The 27,991-nt window shown below is 41.5% G+C and overlaps 1 protein-coding gene across 2 annotated transcripts in view; it reads left to right on the forward strand.

Moving 5' to 3' along the window:
• Positions 1–27,991, forward strand: part of CDH17 (cadherin 17) — a 71,703-nt gene that overhangs the window by 15,628 nt on the left and 28,084 nt on the right. For both annotated transcript variants that reach the window (XM_047727724.1, XM_047727723.1), the window contains exons 2-10: positions 3,022–3,092; positions 8,188–8,286; positions 14,296–14,430; positions 15,344–15,482; positions 17,386–17,544; positions 17,652–17,851; positions 20,333–20,464; positions 20,765–20,915; positions 24,826–25,041. In XM_047727724.1, coding sequence (XP_047583680.1) covers positions 3,045–3,092; positions 8,188–8,286; positions 14,296–14,430; positions 15,344–15,482; positions 17,386–17,544; positions 17,652–17,851; positions 20,333–20,464; positions 20,765–20,915; positions 24,826–25,041 — 1,279 coding nt within the window. In that variant the 5' untranslated portion in view covers positions 3,022–3,044. The remainder of the gene's footprint in view (positions 1–3,021; positions 3,093–8,187; positions 8,287–14,295; positions 14,431–15,343; positions 15,483–17,385; positions 17,545–17,651; positions 17,852–20,332; positions 20,465–20,764; positions 20,916–24,825; positions 25,042–27,991) is intronic.

Consider the following 27,991-nt stretch of genomic DNA (forward strand, 5'->3'; position numbering starts at 1 on the left):
TTTTTTTTTTTAAAGATTTTATTTATTTATTTGACAGAGAGAGATCACAAGCAGGCAGAGAGGCAGGCAGAGAGAGAGGAGGAAGCAGACTCCCTGCTTCGAGCAGAGAGCCCGACGCGGGGCTCGATCCCAAGACCCTGAGATCATGACCTGAGCCGAAGGCAGCGGCTTAACCCACTGAGCCACCCAGGCGCCCCTCAAAAAACTTTTTAAAATAAGACCTCTGCCTTGAAGGATTTTGCTTTCTAGCACAGGTGATAACCCAGATACATAAATAAATGTTTTTAAAAAATGCTGGTACGAGGGGCTTGAGAGGAAGACACTTGTGGCTGGAAATCAGGAAAGATTTCATGAAGGAAGTAGGATTTGGTTTCTAACTCCTTGAAAGCAGACTCTGTACCCCTTATTTGGTTATCCCACAGCTTAACACAGAGAAGCTTTTTATAATAATTCAATGCTTTTAAAATCAACGAACAAGTTGGACCTAGGAGGTAAGGTATGACAAGTAGTATGCATAGAAGTGAGGAGGGACAAGCTCAGTCCAACTTCCTGATGCAAATATTGACAGGGCATCTCTTTCAGCTGGCCCTGTGCTGGGTGGGGTGGACAGCAAGTGTCAAAGCAGGGAGGCAGGAAGGCTCAGGGTGCAGAGTCCATCTAGGTAGACTGCATTACTGAGCTCGGGGAGGGAGTGGGAGAGAAGGCTGGAAGAGTAAGTTGGGGACCAGTATTTGAAATCTCTTGAATGCCGAGGAGTTTGAGAAGAATGAGCCCCAAATGTGCCATTAGTGTCTCTATTCCTGCTTCTCTTAGAAGCTAATCACGTGCATTTTGCAAGGTCAAAACAAAACAAAAACAAATTAGAGTGAATAATTTCTTCATTTACATATTTCATATTGCAGTATGCTAGAGCCTGGCATTGTTATTTATTTCCATGTGTCTCCATACCACATCAGCAGTCGAAAGCAGTAGAAAAGTATCTTGTTTGTGTTTAAAATAATGAGCCAATTCTAAAATGATGTTTGAACACAACGACCAAATTAATTCTGTTGCAAAAGCTAATTTCTAAACATTCACAGAATTTATGAATCTGACTGTCCTTAAGGGTTTTAACCCTAGCTCTTCCTTAAAATAGTTAGAGAACCTTGGGAAAGGTTGCTTCATGGACTTAGCATGTAGAAACAATATATTTATTTTGCATATCTGTTTCTCTGTGCCTACGTCCATATCTTTGCAGCTCCCACACTATGTACAGTAACATAGAAAGAGTTCAAAGAGGTTTGGGTCTTTGGGATCTGACAGGTCTGGCTGGAAGCAGGGCAACGTTTCTTCCTACTCATGTACTACGCGAATCACTTAACTTTGAACCTTCATGTCCTTCTATATAAAATAAATATAACATTTCCTAACTCATTGTTTCTGTGAGAAACTTACATGTTTATTATTGAGCAATTGGTATGTATTTTCTGTTTGAGGAAACTGAGGCACGAGGAAATTAAGTGGCATAACCACGACAGCACAGGTAGTAAAAGGCAGAGCTGGGTTTCTGGTCCAGGCTTTCTGACTCAGAATCCACTGAACATATACTCTTTGTAAAGGCCCCTCCCCGTATCTACCTCATAGCTGATATTTAATAAATGCTTATTTTTATCTTTATCTCCAGGGCATTTGTGGCATTTGTGCAGCTAAAACGGGATGAACTTTTTCAAGTTCAAATATAAGCTATCCAAATGTAAAGAATTAAAAAATTTCAAGGACTACATTTTTAGAGTGGTTTGAATTTCAGTAACCATTTACCACTTTTTCATGCTGATTATATCAGTAAGTTAAAGGAGGGCACATTTTGCATGGAGTACTGGGTGTTATACACAAATAATGAATCTTGGAACACTACATCAAAAGCTAATGATGTATTGTATGGTGACTAACATAACATATTAAAAAAATTCAATGTAGAAAAATGTAAAAAAAAAGAAAGAAAGAAAAAAATGAAACAGGATGGTCCTTAATCCCTAGAGATAATGAAGTGATTGGAATTTTAGTGAAATGAGTGCATTTCTCATTTTGTCGATTTTTGGTATTGTTTTGGCAGTCCAGTATTATGACAGGCAACAACCTTGCTTTATAGGCCGTGTGGAAAATTTATATCAGAGCTTAAAATCAGTCAGTCATGATGTATCTCAGGGTGAAAGTTATAATTTCTAAAAAATGTGAAAACTCCAGAAAGAAAAAAATAATACTGAGCAGAAGAGAATAAGGACAGAGTTTGGATTCTTATTTAGTTGCTTTTGGAGTAATAAGAAGTACACATTTTCCTTAGGAGTATTGCCTAGTTAACAACAATGTTTAGAAGACCAAAGTCTGGCTGATGAGGTCTTTGAATGAAGGACTCTGAACATTCTTGGGTTCTTTCTGCATGAGGAATCTCATGTATTTGCAGCTTTGCATCAGAAACACTAAAATGTTAGTATCTAGTTATGCTGGTATTTGCCAAAACATATCTTTCTCATGTGTATAATAAAAGTAAAGACTATACTTCTTTTCTATCATTTAAGACCTGTAAATGGAGAAGATTATAATAAAGTGAAGCAGTTAAAGAAATGGAATTACCGGGGTGCCTGGGTGGCTCAGTGGGTTAAAGCCTCTGCCTTCGGCTCAGGTCATGATCCCAGGGTCCTGGGATCGAGCCCCAAGTCGAGCTCTCTGCTTTGCAGGGAGCCTGCTTCCTCCCCCCTCTCTCTCTGCCTGCCTCTCTGCCTACTTGTGATTTCTCTCTCTCTGTCAAATAAATAAAATCTTAAAAAAAAAAAAAGAAATGGAATTACCATGAGCTTCCTTTGAGATGTTGACTTGTGGGTTCCTGTGCATGAGGTATCATGAAGCTTCTGGAAGACTGGGTTATTCCCCAAAGAGAAGAAGCTGTCTTATAACTGGATATTGTCCAGTGATCCTTTCTGGCTGGAAAGATGTGATTTTAATAGACTGGTAACTAATTGCTTTTATTCTCTGGTTTATTCACAGGAGTTTCAGTACAGAAAACTACAATGATGCAAGCCCAACTGAATTGCTTGTGTCTCCTTATGCTTTATTTGGTAAGAAGATGTTCTTTATTTAGTTACTAGAATATTTTCTGATGTTTTCTACCTCATATCAGGGAAACCGTAATTATTATGACTTAAAAAAAGTCTGTCAAAATTAAATTGTATACAAAGGACCCGTAGTTTGTCCTAATGTGGTATTTACAGTGAAATGGCTACAAGCCATATGTCTATCCTTCAACCAGGAAGGTACTTTTTCTCAGCTCTTAAAAGCCAGTACCACTTAATGGGCCAGGTTTAAAACAAATCTAAATCATAATTAGACCTTCATGTATAGCTGAAAGAACTAGAAAGAAAAGTATACTGAGGCATGAATTAGTATTTGTATAAGTGTATTTGTATATATAGTCTATGTCTGTATGTGTATATTAGTTTATTTCCCTTAATCTTGGCTTTTTTTTTTTTTTTTTTTTTACTTTGACCATGAAAAAGTACCACTGAAATATTAAGAAAAGCATTTTCTCTATTTTCAACCCTGTTCTGCTCTGTGCTTTTCTTCCCATATATGGTTTGGAGTTTTCTGGTCAGAGTTGTCTTTAGCCGTTTGTGGAGCCAACCCTCTCAATGACAGGCTTCTACAGGTTGGAGCTGGATCGAACCTGGAGAGACCCAGCCCCCAATCTTGGGTAGATAGTGGGGTGCCAACTTTGTTTTATTCATGAGGCTCACAAAGATCATATACTTGCCCAACAATCCATTGTGTTATGAAGGAAGCTTATGGGGAAGGGTTTGGTTCTCTTAGAAGGAAGTTACTAGATCCTCACACCTCAAATCTTGGCTCCTTTCTTCTGGGACCCCAAAATAACATTGAATTCTGAGTTCCTGAGAGCTCTCTAGAGCCCTCACTATTTAGAATATTTATAGAATGAAATAGAGCCAAACTCGTAAACCTAGCAGAGCCTTCCTCCTGGGGGTGGGGCAGGGAGCTCCAGTTCACATTTTATGAACAAAGTACCTCTGCACTTTGGGGCTCAAAGCTTGTCACTAGGACTGTATAAGGACTAGGTCAAACATCCCCTCTTGACTTCTCTCCCTTCTCATCCCTCAAATGTCCTTTCCTATCTGTATTATCACAGCGTAGTAGTGAAGTCAGTCCTGGGTACAAAACTGGCACTGCCACTTCCTAGTGATAGGAGCTTGGGTGAGTTACTTAAGCTCTGAACCTCAGTTTTCTGCCCTGTGAAATGAATCTAATAAGAGTACTTGCCTTATTTGTTGTTGTGGCAATTAAATGAGACAATGCATTTATAAAGCCCTTGGATCAGTGGCAGGCACAGTCTAAGCACTGGAAAAATATTGACTATTATTATTATTATTATTGGCTGTTACTATTATTACTATAGCATTTTACCTTTACTTTTTTTTAAAAGTAGGCTTCACCGCCAGCATGGAGCCCAATGGGGACTTGAACTCATGACTTTGAAATCAAGATCTGAGCGGAGATCAAAAGTCAGACACTTAACTGACTGAGTCACCCAGGCGCCCCGTACTGCAGCATTTTAAATAGTCAGTGTCCACACTCATATGGACTTTGACTTCCACGAGGAGGACTATCTTTTAGTCATGTTTTGTAGCCTCATTACATAGCACCATGCCAGGGGTAGGGTAGAAATTCAATACATAATTATGGACTTATATTAGGAAACAATGAGATCTAAGAGAAGATTCTGTCAAAATAATTTGATATTAGTGGGCTTATCTTGTCTGAGAATGGGACATGCGGTCCCCCCCCCCCCCCGATAAAAGATGGGATGTAATTTTTCCTTCTCTCTAATCTCAACACAGTGGGACTTCTACCTAGAGAAAGAAATAGTGTCCAAAGCCCCGCTGGCAGCAAGAGCCTTGCCCGGGACCTAGCCAAGTGCACAGATGTGTCTGGTGGTGGGGAAGGGGGGTTGCTAGCTGTGGGGTGGGATCATAGGGGCATTAGGATGGAGTCACTTCTCTCTCCCGCCTCCATTCACCCCTGCTTCCAAGACCTCTCATATGAAGACTGGAAGTCTAGTTGGGGCTTTCCTTCAGCATAAGGCTTTATTCAGCAGAGATAGCGATGTAAAATGATTGCCAGTCTTTTATCCCATACTCCCAGTGGCTCTTCTTTTCTGAGCACTAGTTTCCACAGGGGTGAGAAACACTGCACGAATATATTGCAAGGGTGCTAAAGAGAAAGCGAGTGAGTGATCCTGGTTTGGGAAAGGGTGCTGAATAGGGAGGCAGAGAAATCCAGGAGAAGCCACCTACTTTAGAGTTTTGCCTGGGACTATACTTTTTCTAGAAGGAAGAAGAGTTTGGCATAAATACTTTCCAATCTCTACAGAGAAGTCTTGCTGGAGTGTGATAAGGACGGCTACCAGGCAGGCAGATCTGGCAGCCGGGTGTGTCCTTTGCTGGCCAGGAAGGAAGGGTAACAGTGTGGCTCAGAGTTGGGGCTTGGTAGTTCAGCAGGGCTGGTTTCATCCCACATTATCTGTCTCTGCTGTGGGACTTCTCTGGAGATACTCGGAATCAGAAGAAATGATATGTGTGTGTGTGGCAGGGGTGGGGAGGTGTCTAGCCACATAGCTGTTGCACAGGAAACATTAAGAAGTGTCAGTTCCATTCCCTTGCCTTCCTTTTATCTCTTTGTGCAAGATGGTGGGCATTATTCCTCCAACTCCTGCATGGACCCTCTTTTTTTTTTTCACAAGTTCCCCCCACACCGTCCTTCCCAGTTCTGGCAGTATGACTTGATGACTCATGACACGCAGGCACATTTTGAAATCTTTATAGCTCAGATAGCCATGTTAATGACAAGAAGGGAGATTTGCTGCCCTGTTATGAGAACTCAACTTTGAACCTTGCCACTGAGAGAGACTGACTAATGCGGGTTTTGTCCGGATGCCATCGCTGACTGGTGTGAATTGCTGAATGACTGGCCTTTGCTGACGTGAGCTGAAAGCTGACGAAGGCAGTTTGCTGTTAACTAGTGGCCTCACAGGAAGGGCCATCCTTGTCTTGTACCAACCGTGGCAGTGCCTGGACATCTGTACCCAGCTCTTGTGTCCCGCCCTCCAAAGAAGATGTGGAAAAGAAGTACAGGGAAGAAAGAGACTCCAGAGCACGACAGTCCTTAAAAGGAGTTATGAGCTAGAAGTCTATAAAATTATTTTGTTAGTTAGGAATGCTTTTGGTATAGGCAACAGGAAGTTCAACTTTGGAGCAGCTCTAGTAAGGAGAGTTCATTTTCCTCAGATAACAAGAAGCCTCAAGTGGGCAGCCCAAGGTGGGTTTTGCATTTCTGTGATATTACCAGGGACTTGAGGTTCTTTCTCTTTGCTCCCCCACTATTTGAGCTGGTTTGTCCCCTCATGGTTTCATGATGACCACCACAGCCATAGACATGAGGTCTGTTGTCTGAGCAGGAGCAACAGGGAAGGGGGTGGCAAATTCAGCTACATCTGTCCTTCTTCATTGGGAAAATAAAAGCTTGACCAACCCTCCCCACCCCCCGCCCCACAGCAGCTGTCACCTTTTGTTTCATGAACCAAAACTGGGTCACTTGGCTGCCCTGATAGCTGCAGGGGAGTCTGGAAAAGAGACCTCTTGGCTTTTCAAGGGAGGGGAAACAAGCATCAGGTATGGGTGCCGAGTCCCTCATTCTAGAGGGTGTTCTCTGTGGGTGGGTCGATGGTTGGCTGAGCCCCCTGTGTGCTGCCTGTCATGTTCAGCTTCACTGTAGAGCAACAGTTGTGGTGGGAGATGGAGGGTGGCAGAAGCTGCTGTGGTAAGTTCCCCATCCTCCTGGGCTGGGAACGGTGGGAGGTGATGCCCCTGTATTCCTGCCAGGTTGTCCTGGCCATTTTTTGCTCTCTCTGGTGGGTAGTGGGGCATGGTGGCTGAGAGCACCCATAGCAGAGCCATAGGTTCGAATCCTGCTTCCCGTCCCTACCTGGGCAAATTGCTTCACCTCGTAGCATCTTAGTCTCATCACCTGTAAAACAGAGCTAACAGTAAGAATGTGTCCCCAGGCTGTTGTCAGGATTAACTGCTTAGGACTGAGCATAGCACATACCAATTTCTCGTCTCCCTGTCCCAGCCAGCACGTACTGCTACTCCAGCCTGGATTTGGGGGTCTGCAGAGTCTGCTTGCCTGTCAAGTTCAGGGGCTTTGGGCTTTAGAAACATCGTAGGGCTACTGCTTGAAGTAAACGTTTTGTTCTCTCTTTTTTTTTTTCCCTTCCTATATGAGTATAAATTGCTAATCAAATGTTAAAACTGTGTTTCTTGAAGTCACAGTTCAAATTCAGATTTAGATTTGATTAAAATCTACCATGTAACAGTGTGCTGAGTAAGCACTGGGCTCAACACATCTACATATTTCTCTCCCTTATAAATTCAGTTGTTCTTGAAGTGACTGTGAACTGGCAATCTGGCCAGAAATGTTCTTATAAACTAACAGGAGTAGAGGAGAGGGGATTGAAGGAGCTGATATAAAGCCGTTGGGTATGTAGAAGGCAGAGTAGCATTGTGGGAAGATAGAAACTTCTTTTCCATCAGATCCCTGTGTGTGTGTGTGCCCCATCAGCCACTTACAGAATTTATTTTGGGCAAGTAGCTTCACTTCCATGAGCCTCACTTGTAACATGGGAGCATTAATATTCTCCCCACAGGGTGATTGCTGGAATGGTCGAATGAGAAAAACAGCACAAGGCTCATGGCAAGCCATCTTGACATAGTAGAAGCTCAGTAATATCCCAAATCTCTTTCTACCTGTTTTGACTATATTTTGCATTGTTTTGAGCTAGGTTAGAATCGTGTATTTCGGGATGCCTGGGTGGCTCAGTGGGTTAAAGCCTCTGCCTTTGGCTCAGGTCATGATCCCAGGGTCCTGGGATCGAGCCCCGCATCGGGCTCTCTGCTCAGCAGGGAGCCTGCTTCCTCCTCTCTCTCTGCCTACTTGTGCTCTCTGTCTGTCAAATAAATAAATAAAATCTTTAAAAAAAAAAAAAGAATCGTGTGTTTCCTGTATCAGTCCTGGAAGCAAGAGGCATGTGTCTATTCATAAGGATGGGTATGCCAATTTTCTCTTTGTCTTTCCTTTTTTTAACAGACAACTGGATATAGCCAACAGAGGAAGTTTAGTGGACCCCTGGAACCCATGACCTTCTCTATTTTTGAAGGCCAAGAAGCGAGTCAAGTCATATTCCAGGTAATGGCTCCTCTTGATCACTGTTATCTTGATTTTACAGGCTCTCACAGTGGACTTACTCCTTAATCTACTGTATAGCAGGAAATAAAATAGAGGCATGGCAGATCTCATTATAAAGAATGATTTCAGAAGCTCAGTTAAACAGAGAGATGGGTGGCCTCGGTCTTGTGAGAGGTTGTGCATGACATTCTCATTCAGACTTCTTCAGTTGTGTCTGGGGGGAGTGCTCCTATCCCTGGGGTGGGGAGCTTGGTGCCTCTAGGTTCTGCCTCTCCCCTAGGGTGGGAGTGGAATGGCCATCTGACTATCTGTCCAATGAGGATGCTGCTTAAAGCACTAGAAGAAGCAGGTTCTTTGGAGTAGCCCTGGAATGGTGAGCTTTTCCTTACTCTCTCCTCTGAACCCATCCCCGGGCCCCTGCCTATGGGTTGACCATGCTGGGAGGTGGTTATCTCCTGTAGTTAGAAAACTGAGAAAAGCATCAGATTGAGGGGTGGCCTGTAGATGGGAGTAAGAGACCCCAGCTTTCAAGGACACTGAAAAAATCCTGGAAATATAATGGGGAGGGAGAAAAACATACTCCTGAATTTACCAGAAGTTTGCTGGGAAGTCCACTTGGACTTGGAATGGTTGAGGATGGTTTGATGAGCCTTTGGGGGTGTGCCCATGACCTCCACCCCAGGTACTGTGGGAGCAATAGAGGGTTGCTGGACTACCTCTTAAGGGGGATGCCTTCAGTTAATGGCCAAGCGTTTGTCTTGTTGGGCAGTTCTGTGTACAGAGGAGAGACTGAAGCCTGCCTCATTCCCTTCTTTCATTTGTTACCAGGTTGGTGCCGGGGGCCCCAGAGTATGAGCTGGAGTGGTGCACATGTGCTTCTGTCCATCTAGCCCTGTAGTGTATTACGGAGGCCTTGACCTCTCCACTCAGGGAAGTCATGCACTGAGGGAATAGCCAATGCTTTGAGAGCTCTGGAGTCTGAGAGGAATTCACTTGGTGAGGAAGGGAGAGAAGAGGAGCTTAACAGAGGCACTGCATGGACACCTGCTCTGTGCTGCCAGAGGGAAAAGCACGTACCGAGGATGGGGAGTATCGAGTAGGCTTTCTGTGAGCACAGGTCCACATTCTAGGGAACGGAATCCGGACCACAATGCCCCAGTCGCAAACCTCACAGACCTAGTAACTGGCTGGATAGCATGATTTCAGTCTCTGAGGATCCCATCCCTTGGGCTGCTTTTCTTCTTTTTTGGTTCTTTTTCCATTAGCCACCTTACAAAGCCTATCTCTTTTTGGCCAGAAATGATAGCCCAGTTACCATGGCTGAATGTTTCTTATTTATGGGTGAGTGTGTTGGAGTAGAGGAGTAGGAGATGAAGGGGATTTCCTTCCGAAGATCTCAGAATCTCTGCGTTAGAAAAGACCTAGGAGACTTTTGGTACCAACTGTTTGTTTTAAAAATAGGGAAACTGAGGCTTAAATAAGTTAACAGCAGAGCTGAGGTTAGAACACACCATGCCCTGTCCATCTTTGTATGTGGAGAGGATGCAGCAAACCCAGCCATGGTAAGATGTGTTTTGAACTCCTCTTTACAGCGGTGGGGGCAGTTGTACAGATCCCCTCATTTTGCACCAGTATTCTTGCCTGGAGTTTGGGAGACACAAAGCCAGCTCATTGCCCTGTGGACTGGTCCTTTGGTTAGTAAGAGATCTTAAAAAACAAAACAAAGGAACTAAACAGCCACAGACTTCCTTCATTGAGGATTTACAACTAACTCCAGCTCAGTATTCTTGGGGTTTCCAGATCATAAGATAGCATAATACAAATCTGAGCTAGGTCATTTTTTTCCTCTTTCTAATGAGATTTAGCTTATACATCATAACGTTTACCTTTTCAAATGCACAAATCATTGATTTTTAATATATCACAAAGATGTGCAACCATTAACACTATCTGGTTCTAGAACATTTTCATCAGCCTCAGAGTAACAGTCCCCATTTTCCTCTCTTCCTTGCCCCTGGCAAACACAAATCTACTTTCAGTAGATTAGCTTATCTGGACATTTAATGTAAATAGAAACATACATGTGGTGTTTTGTGTATGGTTTCTTTTCCTTAGCATGTTTTCAAAGTTCATCCATATCATAGCAGGTATTAATACTTCATTCCTTTTTTGTAGCTGAATAATATTCCATTGTATGGAAATATACCACATTTCGAATAGCCATTTATCAATTGATGGACATTTCTGGCTATTCTGAATAATGCTATTATGGACAATCATGTGCAACTTTTTGTGAAGACATGTTTTCAACTCTCTTGGATATATACCTAGGAGTGGAATTGCTGGATCACAGTTAACTCAATGTTTAACTTTTTGAAGAACCGTGAAACTGTTCTTCAAAGCAACTGAACTATTTTACATTCTTGCCAGCATTGTTTATAAGTTCCAATTTCTCTACATCCTTGCCAATGCTTGTTTTTATCTGTGTTTTTTTCCTAAGATTTTATTTATTTGATAGAGATCGCAAGTAGATGGAAAGGCAGGCAGAGGGGATGGGGAAGCAGGCTCCCCGCCCAGCAGAGAGCCCGATGTGGGGCTCGATCCCAGGACCCTGGGATCATGACCTGAGCCGAAGGCAGAAGCTATAACCCACTGAGCCACCCAGGTGCCCCTTTATCTGTGTTTTTAAATTAGCTATCCTCGTGGGGGCAAAATAGTATTATTTTTGTCTTTGTGGTTTGGGTTTGCATTTCCCTAATGACTGATGATGTTGAGTATCTTCTCATGTGCTTAGTAATGCTATATAATTGTTTTTATATGTGGCTAGATTCAGTTTGCTAGTTGAAGATTTTTGCATTTATATTCATAAGAAATATTGGCCTGCAGTTTTATTGGGTTGTCTCCTGATTTGCATATCAGGATTATACTGTCCTCCTAGAGTGAATTGGGACATATCCTTTACTTTTTGGTAACATTTGTGAAGATTTGGTATTAATTTTTCTTTATGTGTTAAGTAGAATTTGCCAGTAAAGCCAACTGGTACTGGGCTTTCCTTTGTGTAAAGTTTTTTTGATTACTAATTCAATCTCTTGTTACAGTTTTATTCGGATTTCCTATTTATTTTTTAGTCAGTTTTGATAGTTTCTGCCTGCCTAAGAATTCATCCATTTCACTGAGGTTGTCTCATTTGTGGGGAAATAATTACTTATATTCTCATTAATCCTTTTTAGCTCCATAAGGTTGGCCGTGATGTCCCCTTTTACATTCCCAATTTCACTTATTTTGATCTTGGTTTTTTTCCTCATTTTTAATTATTGTTAAAGTTTTATTTGTTTTATATATATGTAGAGAGAGAATGTAAGCAGAGGGATAGGCAGAGGGAGAGGGAGATTCAAGTAGACTCTTCTCTGAGTTCAGAGCCTAATGTGGGGTCTAATCTCAGGACACTGAGATCATGACCTGAGCTGAGTTGGATGCTTAACCAACTAAGCTACTCAGGCACCCCTATATTGGAGATTTTCAATGCCCCCTAGGGTTATCTTACATCCCAGATGAACTCTTTAAGTATTTTGGTCAGCTTCTTGTTTGTGTCAACTGTTATCACTGCCTCAGGCAACTGCAATTTTAAACAATTGCTGATGATTATTTCTGACAAATTTCCCAAGAGAAAAACTGTTTGTCTTGAGTGAACTATGAGGTCAGATAAAGACAAGACCTTTGAGTAGGTGTTTCCAGGGAACTCTGGAGGTCTGATAATAACAGTTGTCTGGGGATGGGGATTTGGGGAAATTCCAAACCCTTTCTGCCCCCTTCATAGTACTATGGCTGTGAAGCTGTTGGATTTCAAGGCTACTGCATATCTTGAGAAAGGACAATGGAATTAGGGCAAGTCAAAGTAATCATAATGTTTGGTTCTTACTGATCGTAATTTTCTTAAATAAATACTCCTTAAGTCTTGCAAGCATTTGGTTAATTTCCAAGGTTCTGAAAATGTTGATATTTATTTACAATTTATTTTTCAGTTTCTCATTGCTTTTATGGAGGAAAAGTTTTTTTATTTTATTTTTTTATCTTTATTTTTTAAAATTTTAAAAAAGATTTTATTTATTTATTTGACAGAGATCACAAGCAGGCAGAGAAGCAGGTAGAGAGAGAGAGAGAGAGGGAAGCAGAGAGCCCACTGCGGGTCTTGATCCCAGGACCCTGAGATCATGACCTGAGCTGAAGGCAGAGACTTTAACCCACTGAGCCACCCAGGTGCCCGTAAAGGATTTATTTTTTAATTTATTTTTAATTTTTTTTATTTGACAGACAGAGATCACAAGAAGATAGAGAGGCAGGCAGAGAGAGAGAGGAGGAAGTAGGCTCCCTGCTGAGCAGAGAGCCCAATGTGGGGCTCGATCCCAGGACCCTGGGATCATGACCTGAGCCGAAGGCAGAGGCTTAACACACTCAGCCACCCAGGCGCCCCTGGAAAAGTTTTTTTTTTCAGATCCTCATTCCATCTTTCCCATGATATCCTTAAAACACAAAATAGTAACACTTTTATTTATTATATAAACAATATAATATCAACAAGCAAACACAAAAAAAGTATTCACCCAGTTCTACCCACTTAACACATTAACTATTATCTTACCCATATAACCATCTAACCATATCTTACCCACTGACATGAATGCTTTTGTTACTATTACAATCATAGTTTAGATTTATTCTTACAGTCTCCTTTTGTTACTTTCCATAATATCATTTTTTCTTATGCTGCTTCATAATTTATAGAATAAACATTTTAATGATTAATGTTCTATCAACTTTATGTGCTGGAATAATTTTTTCACCTTTAGTTTTTGATCATTCAGGAGTTTTCAACTTTCCAGTATTATAAATAAGGCTACTTATACTACAAGCATGTAGTTTACAGTTTGAAAAAATATTTCTTTAGGATAAATTCTGCTTAGTGATGTTTGCTATCAAAGGTTACATTCTATACCTCAAGTGATTCCCAAAGGGAACTTTGTGTTAATTTACATTTCCTTTAATAATATGTTCTTTATATCTTTTACAACATTGGTTGTTATTGATTTTTATTTATTAATAACAATTATAAAAATGTATTAAAATTATTAATGAGGTTGAACTAACTTTTATGTCTGCTCTATTTTGTGTGAATGTTTTATTCTTGTGGTCTTAAAAGCACCATATTATTATTCCATGAGTAATTATTGACATTTTTCTCCCTTCTGAAAAAGTAACTAAGAGATTGTCATATAGAATTTTATCAAGTTAAAGACACTTTTAAATTGTTTTCCTTAATATTAAAATGTTTTAATCTTTGTCAAAATATTTAGAAGTATCAGATGACATTTTTTTAATTTTTATTTTTTAAAGATTTTTATTTATTTATTTGACAGACAGAGATCACAAGTAGGCAGAGAGGCAGGCAGAGAGAGAGGAGGAAGCAGGCTCCCTGCTGAGCAGAGAGCCCAATGCGGGGCTCCATCACAGGACCCTGAGATCGTAACCTGAGCCGAAGGCAGAGGTTTAAAACCCACTGAGCCACCCAGGCGCCCCTCAGATGACATTTTTTATCCCAACAATAAGGTTATTTCTTTTCATGTTTCTTAGAAACCAGCAATGTTAAACCTCTCAGATATTCTCAGAAAAATCTCATCTAACTCCAGCTACAACTTAAAGCAGCAATTGGCTTTCGTTAATGAATTAAATTATACCATACATTGTTTCTTGAGGGAAATGTATTTTAGAGGTTAAATACCTGAGCAGGGTGCCCAATGTGGGGCTCGATCCCAGCTCAAGAGCATGACCTGAGCAGAAGGAGATGTGTAAATGACTAAGCCACCCAGGCACCCCTGGAATGTATCACTTTAAAAGCTCAGATCCTACTTAGTGATTATACAAATGAAAACATTACCTGAAATTTGTGACATTCTACAAATTCTACAACATTGTTTTTCCTTATAACCTAATCTGATTTTTGCTTTTTCCCAGTTTAAGGCCAAATCTCCTGCTGTGAATTTCAAACTAACTGGAGAGACAGATGGCATATTTCAGATACAATCAGATGGACTTCTGTATCATAACAAAGCCTTGGATAGAGAAACAAGAGCTGTCCACAGACTCCAGGTGAATTGAGAACAGACCAAGGAACCTAACTCCAACCTCTCTGGGCACCCTTTAGCATTGTCCTGGAAGTATCACTAGCACCTTCATCTCTTTCATAGAATCCTTGAGAATCTTTCATAGAATCCATCTCTCTTGACATTAATGGCATGCATTGCAAATCTCATTTGTCCATTTTTTACCAATGATTAAGAGATACCCTTTGGGTATGGCAAAGATACCCTCTTCTTCAAGCTTTTTAATCAGAGTAACCCAATTTGAATTGCCAAAGCCCTCAGATGGCATTGCTTGTTCAAGTATGGCCATGATCAAGCACTTGGATCAAACCAAGCCAACACTTCTCTGATATGTCAGTGGTATCTCCCTGTGGCTATTGTGTGGGCTTTAGACCCACAGAGAAAGCAGCATCAGTATGGGGATGGAGGTCCTGGGGGTCTTACAAGAAGCAGAAATATCCAATGTTCAGAGACTCTAACTAAAGAGAACTTCTCCCTTTTTGTCCCCCTTAGTTTTTCATGGTAGGCATCTGAATACACAGGAATGGTAGGGAGCTAATCGTAGAAAAAAAGGAGCAAACAAAACTTTCCATCTGGTAACTTCTATTGGCTTTGCAGGTTGACCACTAAAATGGACATGGCACTTCCATAGCCTTCCATAGTCAAAATGTTCTTATTTCACTATTTAGAAAAGAAGCATGTCCAGTGTCTAGCATACCATACAGCTGGAAAAACACAGCCATGATTAGCAGAGTTTAACTGTTTTAGTAACTCCCAATATGGGGCTTTTATGGATATCTTTCTCCCCTACAGTCACCAGGTTATTGGATCTCTGGCTTTAATTTCCTTCAACTGGCTTTTTGGTTTGTGATAGGAAGTTCAGACTTATATAGGTGGTTTTCTTTTCCTTTCTACACCAGGTCTCAACCCTGGATGCTCAAGGAGCTACAGTGGAGGGCCCAGTTCCCATCACCATAGAAGTGAAGGACATCAATGACAATCGACCCATGTTTCTCCAGCAAAAGTATGAAGGCTTAGTCAGACAGAATTCTCGTCCAGGTAAAAGACAGGAGTCTGGAGCTATGTATGGAAAGGTGGAAGGATTTCAGGCAGAAGAGCAGATATGTATGGCTAAAAGCTGCAGCATCACTCATTTAGCACTTCCTGTCATACTTAAATTTCACAGCAGTCCCCTAGGAGTTATTATCTTCATTGCTCTAAGACATGGTCTCTCAGCTTTGGCCCTATTGACATCTTGGGACCAGTAAGTCTCTTTTTGTCAGGGGCTGTTCTGTGCATTGTAGGATGTTTAACAACTTCCCTGACATCTACTCACCAGATGCAACAACAAAAATGCCTTCAGACATTGCCAAATGTTACCCGGGGGGAAAAAATCACCCCAGCTGAGAACTATGATTCTAGAATGAGCTTTAGAACACCTTAGAGCTCTAGGACACTCAAGAATACTCTGGAAAGGTGAGCTCACTCTCCAAAATTCTCTCAGAAATCTTCATGCTCCTGGTCACTTTGGGCTCCCAGTTCCTTTTCTTCTCTTACTTACAACTCCTACATACAGCTCATCCCTTCACTTTGCTTCTACCCTTCATTTCCATAAAAACCATAGGTGTGTGACTCTATTGAAGATTTGGGGAGATGAAGGAGCATTATGTTATAATATGAATATGAAGAAAATAAATGTGAATATCAGACTGTGGAGTTCTCAGAAATGCTCTTGGCCATTTCTACCTACTCACTGTCAAATTTCCTTCTATGTTACTTAATCTTCTCTCTCTCTCTCTTCAATGCCCACTTTCAGTAACTCAGGAAGAAAATTCCTTCTACTTTATTATGCAGAGCATCTCTGTTCCTGAGCTTACAACCAAAGACTCACTTATGAATTCTGCTAAATAAGAATCTTTCAAGTCTTACCCTTTCTCTCTTTACTAATAGGCTCTTCTAGATCAGTGGTTCCCAAACCTTTTGGTCTCAGGGCTCCTGTGTTCTTTTAAAAGTTATTAATAACTCCAAAGAACTTTAAAAAAATATATGGGTTCTATCCAGTGATATGCTGGTAAATGTTTAATAGCTGTCTCTCTGAGGAGAAAAGCCCTGATCTGTAGGATTGTCCAATTTCTGTGGTATAAATATTGCCACCATGGCTTATTTAATCTACCAATGGCGTTAATAATTGGCTCACAAAAATTTCTGGAAATTCAGCCTTTGACTGTCATGAGCTGACTCTAGCACATCACTGATTATATCTATCAATATTTACCTCATTAGAATTAAAAAAATTTAATTTGTGTAAGTAATAATAAACACATTTTAGTGAAAAATAAGTATTTTCAAAGACAAAAGGAATGATTAAGAATGGCTTTGTTTTAATCTTTGTACATCTCTTTAATGACTAGAGTAATTAACTAAGAACAATTGGATTCTTGTATCTTTTTTTTCATCCATTCTGTTGCCATATTGCTGTTTGGGTTGAAGCATATGAGGCAAAACCGGCCTCACATAGATATGCAGTTGGAAAAGGGAGGAATATTGTAATAGCATTTTTAGATAACTGTGGATATTCTTTGATACTATACCAGAACTTAAGAAGTGGTGGGTTCTTAAAAGCTGGTGACAATGTGAAATCTGAAACTATATCAATGCCTTTTTTGGATAACTCCTTTATGTTAAAATTCATTGAATTATATTGTGCTGCAGTGGATCTTTTACACATGCTTGAATTTTGACCCCATCAAACCTAAAAATAATCTCAAAGACGCCTACAAGTCCCTGGACCATACTTCGAGAAACCCCATCTTAGTGGAAGGAAGTAGAATAAAGATTTATCTCCCCACTAGTATAAAGTCCCCCATCCCATCTCTGCCTCTTAGAAGATAAACGTGTCTGTGGTTTGGTCTGGATTTCAATTAACATCTTTTCCCCCCTCTGGGGATATTTTGTTAAACAGGAAAACCCTTCATGTATGTCAATGCTACAGACCTTGATGATCCAGCCACTCCCAATGGTCAGCTTCTTTATGAAATTGTCATCCAGCTTCCCATGCTCAACAATATCATGTACTTTCAGATCAACAACAAAACGGGGGGAATTTCACTTACTGTAGACGGTAAGTCGAGTGACGCCCTCATGGGACTGTCTGAGTCAGAAAAAGGAACCTAGATCTGTGTTACCTTTGGAGATGTTTCCTTTTTTCTTCTTTCCTACTTCCCATAGGATCCCGGGAATTGGATCCATTGAAGAATCCTTCCTACAGTTTGGTGGTCTCAGTGAAGGACATGGGAGGTCAGAATGAGAATTCTTTCAGTGACAGTACATCCGTGGATATAATAGTGAAGGAGAATATTTGGAAAGCACCAGAACCTGTGGAGATTGTAGAAAACTCAACTGATCCTCACCCCATCAAAATCACTCAGGTAGTGCCCAAAGAGTGCTTTGAGGTCACTAGATAAATGGCCTTACTTTGTGAAGGTCCACTCTCATGGTCTTCAGTGATATATTTATTTGGTACATTTACATAGCATAATTATAAAACAAACTAAGTAGACAAAGTCTCTGGCCCCAAGACTCTGGAGTTTATTAGTTTATTATCATGGGTAAACTCTGGTCTTTACCAGCCTGGGTTCAGGTACATACACACACACACACACACACACACATGCACGCGTGCGTGCGCACGTGGCCATGTGCACAAACTTTAAAAGAGAACTTCACTCCCCTTCCCCTTCCAAGTAAATACCACTAATATTTGTTTACTGTCAGTAATATAGTATAGTCAGTAGTATAGGATATGGCTGCACTGGGGTGGGTTGTATATGGTGTACAATGTATGTACATATGTATACATATTGTACATATATGTACATATATTGTACATATATGTATATATGTACATATATATGATTTGAATAGGAATTTGTAAATATTTTTGAAAGGTTGTTTCTTATTCTTGTGAGAAAACTTTATCTAGTAGACACATCCGATCATAGACTGAGGGACAGACATATGACTGGCTAAGAGCAATAGTCAAGTAGGCAACCTGTACCCTTGGTACCATCCTCCCACAACTCCACGTCTTATGTGTCCCTCCTTTTCATTCACATGTCTCCCTCTTCCCACCCCCATGGTGGGAGCTCTTACCATGGGTCCCCTCCTACCTTCGATCCTGGAAATCCATTCTTGGCTTCACTCAGATCTTATCTCTTCTGGAAGATCAGGAAGCTCCTTGACATGAAAGCTGTGGGTTAGTGAAAGAGCACTGATTTAGAAGCAGATGACCAAAACCATGTGCCTGCTCCATTATTTTAATGATTGATCATAAATAAGCTATTTAACTCTTCTGAGACCCAACTTATCATCAATAAAATAGGGATAACAGCACCTTTCTGGTTGTTGTGGAGATTAACTCAGAGGTAATATCTGTGAAAGCAGATAAAATGTATCAATGTTATGAGTCTCAGTTTGTAGTTCCCCTAACGTTTTTCTGAATGGGTGTTGTTGTTAAGGGGGCACTGGAATGGCCCATCCCATCATACCTATTGTCTATCTTAAAAGGATTTTTAATTGTTGAAATGTTGAATTAATCAACTTCACTTTAAGGGCATGGGTCGGGGGGGGGGGGGCGGAAATGAAAGCAAGATGTATTCTGCTTTATCAGTTAAGAAAATGTGTCAGGACTCACAGCCATGAGAATTTCAGACTTAAGTCTTTACTAAAGTCTTATTTATTATTTAGGTTATTTCCAGAAGGACTAATAAATGCTAGAAAGAAAAAACATACTTATTTGCTCTCAAGGCTCTTGAAGTAGAGAAATACTAAGGTGCTACACTTGATACTTAGGCCTGGGGGAAAGTGCTTTGGGTGTCTTAAATCCCAAGAAGAAGAATGGAGGGGGACAGCTCAAGATAAAAGAAGTCAGACTGAATTTTTAAGATACAGGGGAACTCCCTTAGAAGCAAGAACATAGTCTTTGGCTTGGACAGAAGGTGGTGCTTAAATAACTAACAAGGGACCAGGGTGGCTCCTCGATGCCCTTCCTGAGCTGGTCTAAGAGAATAGTTCATTCAGATAGTTGTAGTGCTTGGGCAAGTCACTTAAAATTTGTGGCCTAGGTTCCTCATTCATAAAATGGGTATAAATAACAACAGTCTCCATCACTCTACCTCACCGGGCTCTTTGAGGATTTAATGAGATTAATACTTAAAGGTGTTTAGAATTCTATCTGGCTTGTGGCAAACCCCCAGTAGGTGTTATTATTAGTATTAGAGTATCAGAGAGGCTGGGCTTCTGTCTCTAGCAAGTGGACTGATCTTACTATTGAGTTTACTTATTTTTTGCCAAGTTGTTTACAAACAACACTAGGGGTTGGCAATTATTCTTATCTCTGAAGTCTTTAAGACTAAATATTCAGGGGAGGGATGCACTTTCCTTAGGTACGATTTGTCTTGCTTAAATCATGGCATGGAGACAAGGTTAGAGTGTCTCCTGTTGTTCTGATCATCCTCACTGGGGAGTTTCAGGAGCTTGTCATGCATCTCGGCTTTGTTCTCAGATAGTAGCGCTGCAAACTACATTTTATTTCTTAAATGGATGTTTCATGGATAGGAAGGCTCCACAGTCAGACTTCCAAAAGAACAACCCACAGCCCCATTAGAGGGTTCACAAAGAATTTCTTTAGAGAAGAAAAATACTCCTGTATGATTTTTTTGAGCACTATAACTTGGTAAAAGAAGAAGAAGAGGCTTATTTTAGTTGAATATGAAGTAGTTATAGAAAACCATAGACATACAAACAAGATTTTTGGAAATTTCAAATTGAGAACCAGAGAAGTGTTTCTTCCTTTCCAGTTCTCTTGGTCCTGATATGTCTCTCCTGACCACTCACTGTGGGCCTTATAGGTGCAGTGGAATGAGCCAGGTGCGCGATACTCCCTAGTTGACAAGGAGAAGGGGCCAAAATTGCCATTTTCAATTGACCAGGAAGGAGGTATTTATGTGACTCAGCCCTTGGACCGAGAAGAAAAGGATTCGGTGAGTAAATCTGGGAAGAGTTTCACGGCCAACAAAGGCAAGACTTCTGTGCCCATGGACAGCTCAGGGCAGAATTGATTTTACTTAAAAACGACAACAAAAACCCCAAACTGTGTTCTGAACCCCAGCACATGATTGCTTTCAAAGATAAGAGAGCACCCCGCAGACCTGACCCATTTTATCTTGTTTCCCAGTTCGAAGTAAATTGAAAATAAAGGGGTAGATTAAATAACTGTTTTCTCTGCCTTTTAACGAGGATGATGGAAGAGTCCTATCTTAACATTGATCTTCCTGTTGTAGTATGTTTTTTATGCTACAGCAACGGATGAGGGTGGAAAATGGCTTTCAGTACCGCTGGAAATTCGTGTGAAAGTTAAGGACATTAATGATAACCCACCTACATGTCCATCTGCAGTGACTGTATTTGAGGTCCAGGAGAATGAAAATATAGGTAAGAAATGGCTGCTGCTCAAAGCCATGGACAAAGCATATGGACTGTCCTCTATATGTTACCTCTTTAATCCCCTTCTTGTCTCTACCAGGTAAAAGATAGGGAGGTAAGTGTGATCGGGGATCATCTGTGCATGTCTGGCACAGCAGAAAGATTTGAATGCACTCTTGGAATCACACAGGTACAGTATTTCGGCTAAAAAATATATCTGGGAAGTGTTCTTAAATTGGAGCTTTTGAAACTACTACCACCACTGTGCCCATCATTACTCCCACTACTATTATTGTTACTAGTACTACTACTACTACTATTACTTCTACACCCTTACCACTACCACTGGCACCATAACCACTTATGCCAGTATCTTGTATACATATATAAGATTATCTCACTTGCAACGTTTCCCCGTAGACTCTTATTTACCTTCTAACAATCTCAGGAACAGATAAAATCTCATCAAATTTGCTAAATAATTCAGGTAAATATTTATATCCAATGTCAGATACCCTGCAGTAAGTAAGCACCAAAAATGCAAGTTGACTTTTGACCCTTGATCTTCCTCTCTAGGAATCAAATAATAGCTCAGGAAGCTAGTTGGCGAAGTTCGAGTCCTACCTCTTTTTGTCCTTGCAAGTCTTTTTGACCTGCTTTGTTGGGTGTCGTATGGTAGCTACTATGAGAGCCACTCCTAGGGCTCTGCTGTCCTTCTGAGTAGATCCTTCCTCCCATGCCTTGTGGACATTCTCATTATTTTCTTTTGATCATTCTACTCTTCTTACTACACATTTTTGACACAGTGGGTGCTGTTCTGACTGCACCTGTTCCTGTGGCTTGTTTGCTCAATGTGCATGTTTTATTTTGTTTTGCTTTCTTGCTGTCAGGAGTCCTATAGAGGTGACCTGTTGTCAATGTGTTCTGCTTAGGGCCTGTCTTTTTCATTTATTCTAATGCTCACAGCAGCAGGAAAGGTTACATGACAGCTTGAAGGATTTTAGTTAATTACAAGGAAGAATCTTCTAACAGTGATGTTGTGTAACAATGGAGTGAGTGACAATAGCCAAGAAATACTTGTGGCATCACCCTTTTTGAAAACCTCCGAAATTTCTGGTCTATGATGCTGAATGAAGGCAGAATTGAAGAACTTTCCAGATGATCCCTCAAGTCTCTGTGTATAGGGCCTAACATTTGGTATATTCGTTATCTATTGTCGCATAGCACAGAGCCCCCAAACGTTGTAGCTTCAAACAAACATTTATTATATCACGGCATCTGGGAGTCAGGAATCAGAGGGCAGCTCAGTTGCATACCTTTGATTCAGAGGGAGAGCTTGGTGGGAGTAAGGGGCTGTCAGAGAGATCTTGAAAAATGGTGAGCAAGGTAAAAGGCAATATTTTTATAACCTAATCTCTGAAGAGGCATCCATCACTTTCACCATATTCCATTGATTAGAAGTGAGTCACTAAGCCCAGCCCTCACTCAGACAGAGAGGGTTACACCAAGGAATCAATTTGTGGGGGATCACTGGGAACCATTTTAGAAGCTGCCTACCTTTGGGAAGAGGATAGTACTAGTTTTCTGAGACTGGTGAGGAAGTCACTGTGGTAGAATAAATTGTTTAGGGTCCCAGAGAGCTATTCGCCTCTCTAAAGGTGACAATTTATTTTGTGACAAAAGTGTCGAATTGTAGACTTAATGGACCAGGAATTCTCATAAATCAACAGAGATTGAATCTATTCTTTATATTTAGCCTAAAAGAAGTACAAAACCACGTCCCTGTCCTTTGGGGGCTTACCGTCTAGCTCAATAAAATACTAAGTTATTCCCTAGTGTGTTGATATTCTCCTCTTTGGTGTCTTTTATTAGCCAGAACCTGTGGGACTCGTGTTCCCGTTTTAGCAGTGCCGATATTAATTCTGAAATCCCACTTGTTACCAAATCCTATGTGTTCATACAGAATTTAGCTTCTCATTAAAAACCCCACCTCCTGAAAGTATTTCTGAGTGCCCCAAGGGATGCTGTAAATACCTCTGAGTCAGTTTGGGTTTCCACTCATTCCCAGCCTTTGTCCCTCAGAGACCTGGCCCTCCTTTTACTTCTGGCCCATCCAAAAAAGTTCTCTGCTCCCATGGGAGGCAGCCTCCCCTGGATTTTCCCTGGTCACTGATGTCAACAGTCCACATGTGCCTCTGACAATGGAAATTTTCCTGTGGGGTGAGAGAAGAATGGTGTCCTGTGTGTGTCACACTCACTTGCTGAGAGGAAAGGTCCCAAGCAGGGCTGCTCCAACTCCAAAGGATCACAGAATTTAGTAAGATACTCTTTGATCCCAACCCAGACACTTAAGGGCAGGTGCATGCCACAAAGGTGATGTGGTTGGAATGGAATGGAATGGAAGAGCAGCTGCTACTCTGTTAGATAAATATTCACCTGTGCCCTGTTGACCATTATGTTCCCTCCCCAGCCCACGGGACACGTCTACATGGCTGCAGCTCCATTACAGACATAACACAGGCGCTTCCTTACCTCCACCCTCAAAAAAAAAAAAAAAAAAAGAGAGAGGAAAAAATCAAAAGACAATGCCACCAAATTTCCATGTAAGGTAGTGAATGCAAATTGGGGAATGGATGAAACCTAAATCCACAACTGGGATATATTCACGTTTTAGCCCCACGATGGGATTCTTGCTGCCTGTTGGAAAACCACAATTTTCATTTCACAGAGCAAGATGATCCAGAACCTATTACAACTCACCCAGGACTGGAGGGAGCCGTGAGTCATAGCCTCTGCCTTCTGGAATTCCCTGGACCAAAACACTCACAGGGATAAAACACATAGGGCCATAGACCACAGCAGGCGGGGGATGTATGCTTGTTCTTTGCCCTCTGTCATCTTTGGGGTAGGGTCAGTCCCTGCAGTTGTTGCATACAGCTGCTTAGAAGCAAGCCACAGTTGGCTTTTCCTCATCTAACACCAATTGTCTTGTCTGTCAGTGTCCAAGGATGGCTTAACAAATCACCACAAACTTGGCTTCAAACAACAGAAATGTATTCTCTCACAGTTCTGGAGGCTGGAAGTCTAAAATCAAGATGCCAGCTAGTAGAGAATTCTTCCCAGCCTCTTCCAGATCCTGGTGGCTCCTGGCATTCCCCGGCTGCTTATGGCATAACTCTGGATTCTGCATCTTCCTTCATGTGGCCACTTCCTCTATGTGTGTCTTGTGTCATCTCTTCTTCTAATAAGAACATCACTCTCTAGATTTAGGCCTACCCTAAATCCAGGATGCTTTCATCTCAAGATCCTTAATGAATTACATCTGTAGAGACTTTATTTCCAAATAAGGCCACATTTGAGGTTCCAGATGTACATAAATTTTTGTAGGATGCTATTTGTTATGGGCTGAATTGTGTCCCTCCCTAAAATGCATATGGTGAAATCCTCACCCTCAGTATCTCAAAGGGGGACTATTATTGAGAGTTAGGGTCTTTAAAGAGGTGGTAATTTAAAATACTGTCATTAGTGAAGGTTTTAATCCAATATGACTAGTGTCCTTCTAAGAAGAGAAAATCTGGACTGGACACATATAGAGGAATGACCACGTGAAGACACAGGGAGACAGTCATCTACAAGCCAACCTCTTGATCTTAGACCTTTAGCCTTCAAAAACTGTGAGAAAATATATTTATGTTGTGAAATCTACCCAATCTATGGTACTTTGTTATGCTGGTCCTATCAGACTAATAATATACTGCTCAACACACTACATCATGGAAAGAGAAGAACCAAAAAAATGTAAGAACTTGAGTGATTCACAGCACTTTCTAGGGACATTCTTATCCAGTGAAACCCTTTTGAATACAGTGGATTACATAGAATCTGTAATGGATGGATTCCTTCTATTCTTTCTCCACAGGGAGCAATATTGGGACTTTTATTGCCCATGACGAGGATGAAAAAAACACTGTCAATAGTATTTTAGGATACAGAATCGTGGATCAAATCCCCAAATTTCCCAAGGAAGGACTCTTCCTGGTCCAAACCTACTCAGGAGTGTTCCAGTTAGCTGCGCAGTCCTTGAAGAAGCAAGACACTCCACAGTACAACCTGACAGTAGAAGTGGCTGACAAAGGTTAGTGTCACATTTGCTGTCAAAAGTGGAGATCCTTGTTGTCCTTCTAGTTGTGCTTTGTTAGGCTGCCCTGGTGCTGGGCTGTATTACAGGATGCCATCTGAGAGCTCTTGCTTCCTTTGTAAGACACACATGGAGCACAGAGGCACTTGGTCCAACATAGTAGAGGCCAGACTTATAGCTCAGGCAACATTATTGTGTTGGTTCCAGTCCTCTGAGAAGCAGATGCCAAGAGGGGATTAAATGTATAAGGATTTTATTAGGGGAAAGAACCATGAGAAAAAAATGGGGGGGGGGTGTCCAGAGAGGGCTGGGGGAACCATCAGACCATGGTACAAACCTAACCCTCAGTGAAGGAAGGCTGGTGGGAGAACAACAGACCACTAAGAGTTAAATATAAAAAAAATTGGCCAAGGTCACTGGGAAGTCCAAAGTTGTCCATCAAAGGAATCTCTGATCTCCTAGAACATGCCTGTCTTGGCCTGCCTGCCTTGCCAGACACTGGCTGGGGGCAAGCCATGGGAAGAAGGCCTCCTTGCAAACATGCTGCTGGATTTCAGAGAACAGTACGGGGTGCGGGGGAGGGGGGCATTGTCAATTAAGATCCCTGTTGTTGGGGGTTGGCAAGGCCCATTCTCATGGCTGCGTGATCATGAAATAGAATATTAATTGTGTTTTCCAATTCTCCCTTTTGGACTCTAAGGACCCTATTATTTGAAAGTGGAGGAGAAATGCATCTTTGGGGAAGTTCTGTCTTCTATCAGCTCTCAGCTGGCCATGACTTCTATACAATTTCAAAGCAAGTGTTTCTTAATCTTTGTTGGGTCACAAGATCCTTTGAAGATCTGATGAACACTGTGCATTCTCTAACGAATGCACACATTTTAGGACAGTTGTGCACAGACATGCAAAAACACATGTATTCAGAGCCAGATTGATTTTAGGGAAACACACACTCCTAGGTTAAGAATCTTTCTTTGAGTTAACAAGCACCCAATCTTAGATGACCAAATAGTTCAGTAATTGTTGTGCTAGGAGTCACAGATTATACAGGTATGAAGAAGAAAAGAGCATCATTTCACACCACTCCTCCCATTTCCCCCTTTGCACAGATGTCGACATACTGAAGAGAACTGGGTTTTAACAGGCTCCCAGTACGGACTTTGGAAGTTAGTAATTTGGCAAATAGTGAGGGCCCAATATACCTAGAATTTTGTTAAGAGGTACAACAGAAGTGAGTATAAGTCATCCCCTCTTATGATGAATGAAAATTTCACACCATTAGCCAACCATTCTTTTTTTTTTTTTTTTTAAGAGATTTTATTTATTTATTTGACAGAGATCACAGTAGGCAGAGAGAGAGAAGGAAGCAGGCTCCTCGCGGAGCAGAGAGCCCAATGTGGGGCTTGATCCCAGGACCCCGGGATCATGACCTGAGCTGAAAGCAGAGGCTTTAACCCACTGAGCCACCCAGGCTCCCCATTAGCCAACCATTCTTTCAGCAAACAGTTACTGAGCACTTACCTTGCATGAGACACCATTCAAGCTATTGAAGACACACAGGTGAATAAGACCCAGGGTTTTTCCTCAAGGAGCATTCATTGTAAAAAGGAGATGGACATGTGAATAAATAAATTACAAGAAACATGTACAAGGAAATGAGGAACTCAGTGGAGGGAGAGAGCAGGTCAGGCTTTCTGGAAGAGTTGTCATTGAACTGAGTTTTGGGGGATGAATATGATGTGTTACAAAATAGTGCAGGGCTTATGGAGGAGAAGAAATTCTATCTGCAAATGCATGGAGACATGAAGTAAGGTGAGGATCTAAGAGCATAAGGTGGAAATCAGATTACAAATTGTCTATGTTTGTGAGTATATCTATAGAAAATAGGGAGCAAATAGATTTATACATAAATATATATGTGTGCAGAAGGAATTCAACATTCAGTTGTGCACTACTATAGCCTAGAGACTGGGCTTAACTAATACAGTTTTACATAAAATCAGGGAGGGCTTGCTACCCAGGAGGCCACATGACTTACCCAAGTGAGTTTTTTTTTGTTTTGTTTTTCCCCAAGTGAGTTTTTTTGGTTTGTTTTTGTTTTTCAAGATTTTATTTATTTATTTGTCAGAGAGACAGAGAGCACAGGTAGGCAGAGTGGCAGGCAGATGCAGAAGGAGAAGCAGGCTCCCCGCGGAGCAAGGAGCCCAATGTGGGACTTGATCCCAAGACTCTGGGATCATGAGCCAAGCTGAAGGCAGCCACTCAACCGACTGAGCTACCCAGGCATCCCTCCCCAAGTGAGTTTTGTGCAGAGCAAGGAGCCAGTGAGTTCAGGTCCTGGAAACCTCCCCCAACCCCCAATCCCACCCTGACCCTTGTTAGTCATTCTTGTTCTGAGGACTGATCCTTGCTTTAATCAGCATCCATTATTATAATTCAATTAGATCACAAGCCTGGCCTCCTGTCTGGTGCATTGGACACCATTTCTGGAGTTAGACTGCCTGAGTGCATCTGTCAAGATCCCAGCAGGAAGCAGTTTGTCGAAAGGAATAACCAAGAAGAGTTTAAAGAAGGGATTTGTAAAGGTTGTGGGCAGGGTTAAGGGAAACCAAATAGAGGTGTGAAGTGCAAAGGACAGCCTCCCTCCACTGAGGTGTGAAGGGGCAATCAAAGGAGCATTCCCCAAAGGAACATGCCCTCTACTTTTGCCTGCAGAAGCGGCTGCTGCGGGAAACTACCCCTGACCTCTCTCTTCCTGCCCCTCCCCCCATCTCCTGGTCAGGGCTGCCATTGGCCGCAGCCAGGATGTCCAGATGCAGTTACTTGGGTCAGCCTCCAGGGACACGGAGTGGGGTGGAAGGGTGGAGAGTGGACAGAGAGGGCAAAGGGAGCAGGTGGATTTGAATTCTGGCTTGACCACTAGTTAGTTGTGTGACCTCGGTCAGGT

Source organism: Lutra lutra, chromosome 4 (assembly GCF_902655055.1).
Source record: "Lutra lutra chromosome 4, mLutLut1.2, whole genome shotgun sequence".
In the NCBI taxonomy this organism is placed as follows: Eukaryota; Metazoa; Chordata; class Mammalia; order Carnivora; family Mustelidae; genus Lutra; species Lutra lutra.